The following is a 12,888-nucleotide window of genomic DNA, read 5'->3' on the forward strand; positions in this document are numbered from 1 at the left end:
TTGGACCAGGTAAATGAGGTCACAGGGGCTACATAAGTTAAGACTGCCCAGGAGGAGGGGGCAGCAGCCATGCAGGGGACTCAGACTTAGAGAGGAGCTTTACCATCTGAAACTGGCTCTCTCCCCATAACTCATGAGTGAGGAACAGCCTGCCTCCAGAGGGAATCTCCAACAGCCTCTGAATGATGCTTCTGAGTAAGCTACTCGAGATCTGATTAGATATATAGCTGGCAGCAACTCAGATGCGTGATCAAAAGGCTACCTCAGCCAGACTGTTTTGCTCTATGGGATTTCTATGATACTGCTCTATCTTGTACCCATTTTCACCCTACCCTTGTAATCAATAAAGTTCTCCTTTGTGACGGGTGTAGGAGACTTATTGAGGGGTGGGTCTAAATTATGCCTAAGAGGCCCCTTAGGTCTGTGGACTTAGGGAGACTTTCCTTTTTGGCCCCCAACTTGGGGAAGTGCCCAAAGTGCCTGTACTGGGTCAAGTACCCATAGGACTATTAGGCCTGTGTTTCCCTGAGGACACAGGGCCGAGAGAGTCCCTTCTCGGGGTGGTGGCAGCTTACGTTACCCCCAGGCTAGCGAGTATGCTCCAGGAAGGGGGACAGCCAGACGCAAGGCACCCCTAGGGAGGCACTTGGAGCCTGGAAGGTGGTCGGCTCAATGCAGGAGCACCCCCTACTGGCCCACCACACAACAGGAGTCTACATCATACTTGTTACAGCCTGGCACCTACCACTAAAAAACCACAGAGTGAATGAGCTCAGAGAATAAATTACTAGTGTGGGTGTCTCTGGTCAGAACTGATACACACCAACACAGTGGCAATATCTGGGGAAATTCCCCTTTACTGAAAACTACCAGTGAGAGAGGGAACTTTATTTTTTCAAAGCTGCTGATGTGCCACTTTTCCAAACACAAAATCTCAATCTTTTCTTTATTTATGACAGTTGAGAAACCCAGTTATCGTAGTGCATTTTGACTTAGAAGGTTTAACTCTGCTGTACCTATGTACAGAAGTAACCTATTTCTCCACCTCACACTGGCCAAGACTGTAGCTTAATTACAGGAACATAATTAAATCCTACTTTTATTGAAGTGTGTAGACATGCTGCAACATAGCTTGTTAATAATCATGCTTGCAAACAGTTCTCCTGGCTCATTTGTGGACAATACAGCAAAGAAACTGAGAAGTGTGTATATACAATACAGGCACAATACAGGAGCTCCCCTGTACTTCATGAGACCCCAATCAATCATTTTCTCTAGATTTGTATCTGCGCAAGGTCAACGTGTACTCTAGCTGATGCAATCCCTTAGATTTGACTCCGTGAGCTTTTCAAGTGTCCTTTTATTTTACTATCCCAACCCCAGATGTGGGCTTATTCATTTGGAGCTGTCTAACTAGAATGGCATGTGCCCACAGTTTTTCCACAGGATTTCATCTGAATGTCTAGATTTGCAGTTCTGCTGCTTCCTAAATCCATGCTGCTGGCTCTGCCCCCTGTCTGAATATAGGCTGTGTGCCTGTAACCTGGGGCTGGAGACTGAAATTAGATTTGCATAATTGGTTCTCAGGAGAAAGAGGATGGTTTCTTTAATGCAAAAACCTGGGAATCAGACACTCTGGAGCCTAACTGCAGGACTACCAGGGATGCACTGTGTGACCTGAGTTCAGCCTCCTCTACCTTTGTCAAGCTTCATTTTCCCTAGTGAAAAAATGAGACTAACTAATGCACTGAAGCTCAAGATCCCATGCTCTAATCATGGGACAGCTGGCAGATATGCATTTTGGGTTTGTCCTCAGCTCTACAATTTCCTCCCTTCACTGATTCACCAAAGCCCAAATTTGTTGATCTTTAAACCATGTTACAAAGCCTGTCTGTCTTTTTATGGCTTGTGCTGCTGATGTTCCTACCCCAAGCAGCCTCCCAAATAACCCAAACATCGATTATTAAATTATATGTTATTGTTAAACATTTCTATAGAGTGTATTTATAATGTGCACACTATCAGAGGAAAAAGAGGTTACAGCAATTCACTGGTAAAATGGAATTATAAAAAATCTGCTCCACAGGAGCTTAAAAATCTGTAATGTTGAGCTGGACAAAATATCTATGCTCAGTTCACTTGAGAACAGTATGGTAACTCTAAGACCTAACGATTCTAGATGACAAAAATGTCTCTCCCATCACAGGGGTATAGTGTGTAGCCGTGTTGGTCTAAGGATGTAGGCAGACAAGGTTCTTTGGGTAAATCTGATATCTTTTATTAGACCAACTCGGATAGTTGGAAAAATGCTTTAGCGAGCTTTTGGGTATAAATACCATTTGTCAGGCAGAGGAAGCATCTGCAGTTGGTGTGTGCTCTTCCTGGATAAAATGAATTCCTGGCTTCTTTAGTATTCATTCCATCCAGAAAGAGCCAACACCAACTGCAGATGCCTCCTCAGACTGATGAAGAGCATTTATACCTGAAAGCTTGCTGAGAAGAGTTTTTCCAACTATCCAAGTTGGTCTAAGAAAAGATATCAGATTTATCCAAAGAACCTTGTCTCCTATCACACACATTCATACCATTAAGGAGAATGCGTACAGAATCCTTTCATATCTATTGCTTGGTCTAATGGTATAGAAATATGTGGTTTAAGTTACAAAAAATAGCTAAATTTGCTATTTTGACCTCGCACACCCCCCTCCCCACCCAAGAGGGTAGTTGTTTTTCAGAGTGAGCTTCTGCAAGGCTCCATATGTGTGTGTTTACATTGGGGTGGGCAAAATACAGCCTGCAGGCCAGCTCCAGCTTACCAACTGACTGGATCCTGCTTGTGGCTGGCCCCACAGCACTTCACATGGGGCTGAGCCCCACCTACTCCCACCAACAGCCCAAGCCAGCACGCACTACTTCCTGGCGGGGCAGCTCTTAATCCAGCCACTCAGGGACTGCTCGGCTTCCCCCACCTCCAGCAGCTCCTCCTCCTGCCCTTGCTGCATCATGCTGGGCAGCATGTAGCGCATGGAAGCAGAAGCCATGGGGAAGCACACTGGGCAACCACACCCAGCCAGGCAGGGGGGAAGCTGCAGCTAGGTGGCTGCTGCCCTAGCATGTGGGCTCCAGCTCCCACCCACTTTTCATCCACTCTGCCCACCCAGTGTGATGAGCAGCCAGTTCTGCAGGCAGGGGGCTGCCAGGAGCAGATTGCAGTTCTGTCCCAGGCCCTGACCCTGCACTATCACCACCCTGTGATCCCACCCCATGATCCCACCCACACCTGCCCATCCCACACCCCACCCACCCATGGCCCCATCCTATCTGCCCAGCTGCTCTGCCTGTGCAGGTCCCAGGCTGGTGTCCATAGAGCCCTGGGGATTGCCAGGTGGTGACAGCACTTAGCCAGAATAGGGCATGGGGCAGGGCCACTTTAGGGGAGTTTTGGTGAGCTGTTGCAGGCAGAGGAGGGAGGGGAAGGGGTGCTGACATGACCCGCAACAGCTCATTAAAACTCCCTAAGTGACCCTCCAGCCTAAATTATTGCCCACTCCTGGTCTACATATCCATATACGTTCCCTTTCCCCACACCCACACACACAAAGCATCAGTACTTACTTTGAAGAGATGAAGCTTCAGAAGGTGATTCTGGCTTGGATTTCAGAGCATTGAGGTTTGTGCTTCCGCTCTTTTCAATCAACTCTACTTGCTTATTAGTATCCTCATCAGAAAAAGCTGAAAGGGGCGATGAGGCCTCCACAACCTCTGCATTGGAATTCAGCCCATCTACAGATTCTAAAATTGCAGATTCCCGCCCAGGCTCTGAAGCACTCCTTCTGTACAGCTCTGCTTTGTTCTCCTCATTTCCTTGCAAATCCTGCCCTGCCACAGGATCCAGGTCAACCTCTTCCCCGGTGGGTTGCAAAAGCCCAAAGTTCACTTCACTATTATGAGCCTGAGTTTCCATACAGCACTGTGCTTCCTTGCCTCTGTCTCCATTCACTTGCATTACAATTTGGTTGGAGCCCTCAGCTTGTGAACCAGTGTGCAAAGGGCTATTCTTGTCACCTGGCTGCTCCCCCGGCTGACTGCTCTCCACTGGTCCAGTGGTTTGTAGTGGTTTGTCTTCTTCAGCCTTCTTTTGTATGCAGCCCCTGACCTCCTGTCCCTTATCCTGTGACAAATGTCCATCAATCTCCTCTTTGACAGCAGAGGAGGATTTATGGCTGTTCTCCCTCTCATTCCCAGGGCATGTTTGTTCAGGCTCTCTGCAGACTCTCCCAGTGCTACAGCTTAACTCTCTTAACAGGTCCGCTTGTCGTTGGTTCAACTCTTCGGGCTGACTTAATGGAGGACTCATTTCTGCCTGCTGATCACTGCAGTGACTGTGTTCAATTTTACCTGACATTTCCTCTAATGAATGGGAGCAGCCCTCTGCCATCTCTGAGGATACTGATGTAAGTGTGGATGGTGTGGCTGCCTGGGCCGGTGTAGAGGGGAGAACAGCATTTCCATGTCGGGTCTGGCAGTTGTTCTCAGAGCCCCGCTCATGCCTGCGCCGTGGTCCGGAACGTTCTCTGACCGATAGTGCAGACACGCCCCCCGCAGGGCTCTCACTGTGCTCAGGGTCTCTTGACTGCACTGGCTCCTCCTTAGTGGTAACATCCTCTGCAAGTGCTCCTGGGCTCTGCTCTGAAGCTCCCTTACCAGTGTCTGCACCTGAGAGATCATTTTCAGTTTCTGTTTTCCCAGGACTCCCTATGAACTGCGTTTTGCACTCAGCACTGTCTCCAGCACAAGCATCGTTGTAACTACACATTGCATACCTCCAGTCTATTGAGTGCTCACTTTGTGCCTCTTGCCTGGATGGGCCCTCTGCATTGCTATCTGGATACGCATCCATGTGACAGCTGGAATCTGAATTCCCCACGTGGCCAGGAACACCGGATTCTGGCTGATTTTTTTGGAACATTTCCCTGTGTCCCATCATTTTGTTATTTTCTAAATGAATTACGTTTTCTAGCACCTCTGAGTAAGAAGTCCTCAATGCGTCTGTTTGATTGTGCTCATTCTGCATAAGTGCTGAATGAACCAAATTCTTTGAGCATGTGCTGCTGTCTTGAATGACAATATGCCTCTGTTTGTCCTTAGATACATTCACTTTTGTTCTGGGTTGGGTCCTATAATTTAAGGCAACTGACTGAGTTAAGGACCCTGTTTGTGGCCCAAATCTTGGCAACAAAACATCTGTAAGCTCTACATACTCCCCTTCTGGGTCACTTTCGGAGTTCTCCTGAGGCACAGAAGCTGCACTATTACCATTGAAAATGGGGCTGTCCAATTGCTGGGATCTCCTGCTAACAACCAAACTGCCTTGTGTCACTTTTTGCTCCTGAAAATCTTGAGGTCCTGGAGTTGGTGAGTTGCATGTGGTATGTTCCACTGGAAAGCACAAAATTGAAGATTCTTCCATGAGATCAGTGATGTTATTTTCAGTTAGCTTAGGTTTATCAATAAATTCAGGATTAACAATTTTATCCCATGGAACCCGAAATATTTTATCATCAGTGGCTAGTAAACAATTTTCCAGTACTGTACCCATTCGTTCTCCATTGATGGAATCCAGCCATTCCAGAGTGAAAATAGAAGTGTAGGAGACTTCTGGGACCACAACTTCTTCTACATTATGTTTGTCCCTTGCCAAACATTTCAGTACTATTCGTGGAGACTTCTTCAGGTAGGGCACCACCTGAAGATAGAAGTCACCAGGCTTTAGGGCTCGCCAGTCAATGGAAGCCAGCTGGACTACAATCTTCTCATGGACACACAGAGGCCAGCCTTCATGGCGGAACAGCAAGCCATAGTACTGAACCTACGGAGAGAAGAAAGGATATTTCTAGCATTGGTAATGGCAAATGTCTCTATGTCACAATACCACTGTAGCAATAATATAGTTATGGTTAAAAGATTTCCTAGTAATACTTGGAACTTCATAATTTTGCAGGTAGATAGATCAGTATTCTTTTCAACTTAAAAAGAAAAACAAAATATTCTGAACTTCACTAACAGCCAACACTATACAAGTCTGAGGTGGAATTTAGCAACCAAGTTCCAAGGAACGATTCAATCTGGACTTTTGCCACCAGCCACAAATCTCAATTAGGTGCCCCTATTTTGGACTGCAAAGATCCTTAAGCATCCACATTGGGCCTTCTGCATGTGCCAGGAGGCCACATCAGGACCAGATATTAACAGCGTTCTGCCCCCCTGTCTAGGGCAGTCTGCCCTGCCTTTCCTGCCACAACTGGATAGTTACTAAAATGGATGTAATGTGCGGGAGGCTACCCATTTTTAATGCCCAAGGCCTAGGGCGTTCTACAAGGTTCCAGCCTTCCCTAATCGTGTCCCATGCCTTGCAGATGGCATTATAAGTTGTTGATAGCTCTGCCTCTTGCCAGGTCTCTGCCATTCTTCCTGACACACCACCCTTTACACACCGCATGAGTGAGGACTCAAGCCACCAACTCTCACCACGCCTCTTGCACTCCATCCCCTCTCACTGGGCTTCTTTCATACTGTCCTTCGCTGGGCCACTCTCAAGCTGCCCTACCCCGTGCCTTCCATTCTGCACATGCCTTCGGGCTTACCTAGTCTTGTTCTAACTGGGCCTGACACAGCCTCTTCAGGCTGACCTATGCAGGGCTTATTCTACGTGTGGACACCAGCCTCATATCTCACACTGAGCCAAACTCAGCCTCTAGCCCCTCTCCAGGCAACTCATATACATTCTTGTGGGGGCTGGCCCCTGTGAAGCCCTTCAGGTTGCCCACCAACCCTATTCTGCACATCCCCTGGTGCAGCCCTTCAGGTCAGCCTATGCAAACTTTACTCTACACCCTCCTGACGCAGCTGTTCAGGCCGCCACTATGCACCCTCCTCTGTGTGGCCCTCACACATACTATTGCCCCCTCTCTGGGGCCACACTACTATCTCCTCTCTATCTGGGGCCTCTGAGGTCATACATCCCCCCTCATGGGGCTCAGGTGCTTCTGTAGGTGTGCCTAGCCCCCTTCACTGTCTGTTCCTACTCATAATTACCCACTGAGTAGTGGGGGCTGGGGTTATAAGGCACCCTACCTGCCTTTCACTGGAAAAGTAACTAGCCTGTCATTTCTGGGAAGCTAGCCTGCCATGGACAGCCCCACCAAGCCATCCTTACCCAGCAGGGTGCAGTTTCAAGTCATACCCAGGCCTAGGAGCCTCCTGCCATCCCCATAGTTCCTGCCCTTACCTCCAAGGATGTTCAACTGCTGCTGCCAGCCTCCTCTGCACCCACCACCAGGGGTACCAGATGGAGCTAGTGGGTGGGGGTCTCTGTGGAGATCAGCCTGGGACCCCCACAGGCAGGGCACACTCAGCCAGGCAAATGGGCTGGGGTCATGCGGGGCAGGGAGAAACATCCAGGAGTGGAACGGGTGGGTGGGGATAGGATTGTAGGGCAGTAACATCAGGCCAAGGCCTGGGGCAAAACCACAATCTGCTGCTCACACGTCCCTGCCCATGGAACTGGCATCCATTACAGGGACATGTGGGGATCATATCACAGCTCTGCCTTGGGTCCCAGCCCTGCACTGTCACCATCCTGTTATCCCAGCCATAGCTCCAACCCCACTCACCCATCCCACTCCCTGCCCACCTGTGGCCCCAGCCCATCCAACCATGCCCAACCCACAGGGGTCCCAGACCAGTCTCTATGAAGACCCAACCCACCTGCCTGCTTCATCTGGTAACACTGACACTGTGGGTGCAGGGCAGACAGGCCCAGGGCCAGATAGGAACAATTGCCCCCCTGCCAACACCCCCTCCCCGCACTACACAACAGCTGAAACTCCTGAAGTGGTCCTCCAGACCAAATAACTGCCCACCTCTGCATTAGAACCACTCCCAGCTCTCGTGACTGGTATGATGGTGGTGCCTGCTTGTTGCCCAGAAGAAGTTGAGTACTTACTCAGGAAGTGGGAAGCCTGGATTATAGGCCAACCCTAGCCTGAAGGGATTCAAACCCATCTCATTTTTCCGGAGGGTGGCCTAACCTCCAGGCTACATTTTTGGCTGGGTGGAAGTAGCTTCTCCCCTCCCACTGATGCTGGTTTATCAGCAGTCAATTCTAAAACACATATGGCACCAAAAGGAGAAGAAGCAATAGGAAACACTCTTGTTCTCTAGTGGTTATGGCACTCCCATTAGAGGGGAGAGTCCTAAGCTTTGATCCCTGCTTCCAGGGACATTTCCTTTTTATTAACCAATAACTGTTTAATGTAAAATGCACAGACAGTGCTTGGAGTAAGCAGGAGGTCCCAACTAGTATGGTACACTCCCCTGGGAAAGAAGGGTTCCCACTGCTGTTGCTAGGATCTTCTATGTATTTGCATTAAAAAAAAGAAATAACCCTGGCAGTGGGAAACCAGATTCCAGGACACCCCTCTTCCTCCCAGTTCCTTCAAGAACTTCCATAAACAGTGAGGTATGAGGAGATGCTCCCTCTTGATTGCTCTCCTTCTGGTGCCCAACTCTTGTGCTGCTGGCAATGGAGTGACCTAGCCTCAACAGGCTGGATGAACAGAACCATCACCTATTCTACTCAGCAGCTTAATGGGTAGGGCACTCTCCTGGTATGTGGGAGGTGTGGATTTGAAACTGCTCAGGCTGAGGAAGGCCTATAGCCTAGGTTTCCTGCCTCCTGGGTGAGCAGACAACACTTCTCCCACCATCTAGCTGTGAATGCATGTTTGGTACAGTCTGAGTGCAATTAACAGATAGTGCTGGTGCTTCCCAGTCACAACGTGAATTCTTCCTTGGAACTTAGGCAGCTAAATTCTAACTAAATGCTGTTTGCTACCTAAGGAACCAATCTGAATCTGGCCCTGATGTCTGACAGTGTGATTATGCAAGCAAAGCTGATGCGTTCCTGCCTTAAGGAGCTCACAATCTACCCTAGATGCAGGTTTCAACATGCAAGATGACCACAGTGCGGGTCGGGGCTTGCTGCCTTCTTACTTCCAGACAAGTGTTCCGTATAACATTTAACATATAACATATATAAGATATAACATGGATGAGGAGCAGTTTACAGAGGGATATGGAGAAAATTGAAACATGTAACAGCAAAGAATGCAGGCCTGTCAAAGAATTTAATCTTTTCTCCTGGATTAAGCTTTGTTTCTCAGATACAAGTTTGAGAGCAAGCATCATTTCAAAGACCATGGTTAAAACCTGCAGGGGAACACAGCACCTAGTAAAAGATACAATTTAACTGCTACCATTTGTGGATCTAATCTTGGAAGGCAAAATGAAAAATACCTCTGGTTAAGGGGAGTAGATCACTGCAATCCACTGACTGACTGAAGGAGGTGCAAGTATGAAGAGAAGTTCAGATGAAGGGAGCAAAGCAGAGCTACTGACAGGCAGGGCAATGCGCCATCTGTCAACAAGCTGTGGGGAAATACCCTCCATTTGCCCTGAAATACTTTTGAGCTGGGATTGCCAGGTACTCAATTCCCAGGTTCTTTCCTAAGGAGAACCACATGCTCTCCTCAGCAGTTCCTCCCCTAGATCCACACTGGCCTTGCTGCCACTCTCTACTCCCCATCCTCACTCATGCTTTCAGCCACTTGCGATGCACAGGGGGTGCACGCAGGTGCACATGCACCCCCTGAGATTCGCTGTGCACCCCTGGAAGTACCAGCTGCAAAACTGGAAGTGCCGGCAGAAGTGCCCTTTCAGTTTTGCCAGTTTCATTGCTGGTGGCTCTGGCCTGGGCAATCCACCCCCACCCCGGTCAGCAATCTGGTGCCCCCCCCCCAGATTCAGAAGGCACCAGTCACCCATGCTTCCAACCACACCACAGTATCCCTCACAGGCTAGAGCGTCTCCACTGCCAAATGCTTATTCATCTTCCTGCATGTCTATCCACTTTCCGACTCATCCAAGGTGGCAGAAAGAAAATGGCTTTTACCGGGCGCAATGTTTAAGCTAGGCAGCTGGGACTGTCTGCTCTGCTTCTGCCCTCACCCATTGCAACAGTGACCTCTGGTGAAGGCCAGCACTGAGAAATAGAAAATCTCATCTGAAAAGAAGGGTGGTAGGTTTTTATCTAAACTCCTCCCCTTCCCTGTCCAATTTCAAAGCAGCGTGTTGGGAGAATCCACCATGACCTTTGGTAAAGTGTTCCAATAACCAGGGCCGTTCCTGGGTGGGGGGGCCGCAAACCAGGGTGACTGCACTGGGCCCCACAAAGTGCGAGGCCCTGCAGAGCCAGGATGGCTTTGCGTCCAGCCGCTCGCTACTCCCCCCTCCCTACCACCGCCACCATATCCAGGCCTCACACAGGCGGATTTGCCCTGGGCCCCCTACCCTGGTACGGTCATCTCTTCCAATAGCTAATGACCCTGACTTACAAATATGTGCTTTATTTCTAGTCTGATTTTCCCTAACTTCAATTTCCAGCCATCTGAACTTGTTATGGCTTTGACTGCTAAAAGAAATAGCCTTCTATTATCACATTTCTGGTTTTCTTAATTTCATCTTGGTCAAAATCAGCAAATTAAACAGCTGGAAAACAGCACGATAGCAAACGACTCCAGAAATTCAATCATCCTTAGGGCTCTTTTCTGAACACTCTCCGATTTACCAACCTCCTTCTTGAACTCTGGACACCACAGCCAGACTCAATATTTAAGCAGCAGTCACTCTTGTGCCAAATACCTAAGTAAATTAATCTCTCTACTTCTGCTCAGTGTCCTTCTCATTATAAATCCAAAAATCACATTAGGCATACTGGCCATACCACTGAACTGCCTATCCACCATGAATCCCCAAATCCTTTTCAAAGTAGCTACTTTTTAAGATAGACCTCCATACCCTCCACCATCAGAATGGTCTCCATGCTTTCTTCTTAGATGTATGACTTTTCATTTAGCTGTATTTAAACACGCTGCTTAGGAAGCTGCATGTAAGCAAGCAGTCTCTATGACTCTATAACACAGGCCTGTCCTCCTGATTGCTTACCACTCCTCTAACCTCTGTACCATCTACAAATTATACTTGTGACAATTTTGTATTTTCTTCCAAGTCATTGATAAAAATGCTAGAAAGTGTACAGGGACACCAAAAACATATTCAAGGGGATGAGCAACAACCAAAGTTACGGTGGACGCAGCTACATGAAACACTAACTGCACGGTAGCCTAATAACACTGTGTGGTAGCGTGTCAGTCAAAAACCGTGCTAATAAGCTACTATGTTATTAGGCTACTGCACAGTAACCGTCACAAAAAACCATGAGCCAGTGCTCCTGCGCAGTAAATGTAGTTACTGAGCATTCAGTTTGCCCTTCATTAAGGAAGTACTAAACTAAATGTGTAGTAACTATGGTGTTTTAATAAACATGTAGATGCTCCCATTTACAAGTTAAATCAATCAGATAGTCAGTTTATAATCCTTTTACTGTACAGGTATGGCGACTCAGTGTATTAAGCTCTTGGAGTTTTATTTCCACCCTAGTTCTAGTAACTCCTGTTTGCTATTTTATCTTTGCTCTCTTTTTCTATGTCATCTATCTTACTGAAAACCGAGGCACATCACTAATTTAGTTTGGGCCATACCTATTTAAGCTGATTTTCACTGGGACCACTATACAGATTCTAATTTCATTTAGAAGATTCCACCAAAGCTTATATTTTATTTTAGGGCCATCCTTAAATAAATCCATATTCCTTGATGCATATGAACATGCCTGCTTACTGGTCAACGAATAGCTAAAACAAATGGAAAAGCAGAGTGATAAAATGACCTAAACAAATCAAAACACAGAGCTCACTAGGGTTTGTGTGATGCAGACTTCAGAAACATCACTGAAAAATGTTGGGTTTAAACAGAGGTAACAAAAAACCTATTATAAACCAAGAACGTAAAACTTTTAACACCCTAAAATCCAAAAGTATTTAATGCACCCATTTTAATATTTTAAAGTGCACTTTCAAAGGGAACTATCACATCAAGGGATTTACTATAGTCATTTTGATTTCTCAATTTGTGATGGTATTTCAACTTTCCTTAAGTGCTGCCACTGCTTCCTAATTACAAGCTGGAGCTAAGTATGTAAAAGGTGTGTGGTGGCTCAGTGGGGGGCCAAGGTTCCAGGTCTAGTTGATGGAACTGTGACGATAAAAAACAGGCTGTTTTTGAGGAATTCAAATAAAAAATAAGCCAGCCTTCCAGTGGCTTATCACAAGCTTTTGATCTGTTTACTTCTGTTTGAGCCTGCCTCGCTTGCTCACTCTCTATCTGTATATGAGGGTTTGTTTGTGTGAATATGACAGCGTCACTGACTCTCTGAAGTCACCTATGGAATAATGCACTTGTGGTTTCCATGCACCCATCTCATTTAATGCTGCCCCCATCTCAGCCTTACATCAACTTTTTGAAGCCCCCAAGCAAAGCCACTCTGTGCCCCTCCTGTTTCTGGCCCCTGAGCTCACCTCTGATCCTCCTGTAACTGTAGAAAGAGGCTCTTTACCCTTGACAGGCCAGAGGAGGGAAGCACCAGGGTGTCTCTGTGCCCCAGGCCCTAGGGAAGGACAGATGCAGCGGATGCAGATCCCCTTCCCAGGCCAGAGCAGGTCAAGCCACGTCTGCCCCAGCGCTCAGGGGTGGGGCAGACAGGGGAGGACAGAGAAAGGTGCTTCACAGAAGGAAGGGCAGGAGAGGAGACACAGCCAGGCGCTGGGTGGAGTGGGAGGGGAAGGCTCCCAGCTGACTGCTGCCCCCTGCCTCCTCCCTGACTGGGAGAGCAGTGCAGGCTGCTCTCTCATCCTCTGCCCTCAGGGGCTG

The 12,888-nt window shown here is 47.8% G+C and overlaps 1 protein-coding gene across 2 annotated transcripts in view; it reads right to left on the minus strand.

Moving 5' to 3' along the window:
- The window catches only part of PLEKHG4 (pleckstrin homology and RhoGEF domain containing G4), a 199,486-nt gene that overhangs the window by 135,922 nt on the left and 50,676 nt on the right, over window positions 1–12,888 (minus strand). For both annotated transcript variants that reach the window (XM_090062853.1, XM_090062854.1), the window contains exon 3: window positions 3,616–5,869. In XM_090062853.1, the coding sequence (XP_089918979.1) occupies window positions 3,616–5,869 (2,254 nt within the window). The remainder of the gene's footprint in view (window positions 1–3,615; window positions 5,870–12,888) is intronic.

The sequence above is a fragment of the Crocodylus siamensis genome, chromosome 9 (genome assembly GCF_052110815.1).
Source record: "Crocodylus siamensis isolate JL-2025a chromosome 9, ASM5211081v1, whole genome shotgun sequence".
In the NCBI taxonomy this organism is placed as follows: domain Eukaryota; kingdom Metazoa; phylum Chordata; order Crocodylia; family Crocodylidae; genus Crocodylus; species Crocodylus siamensis.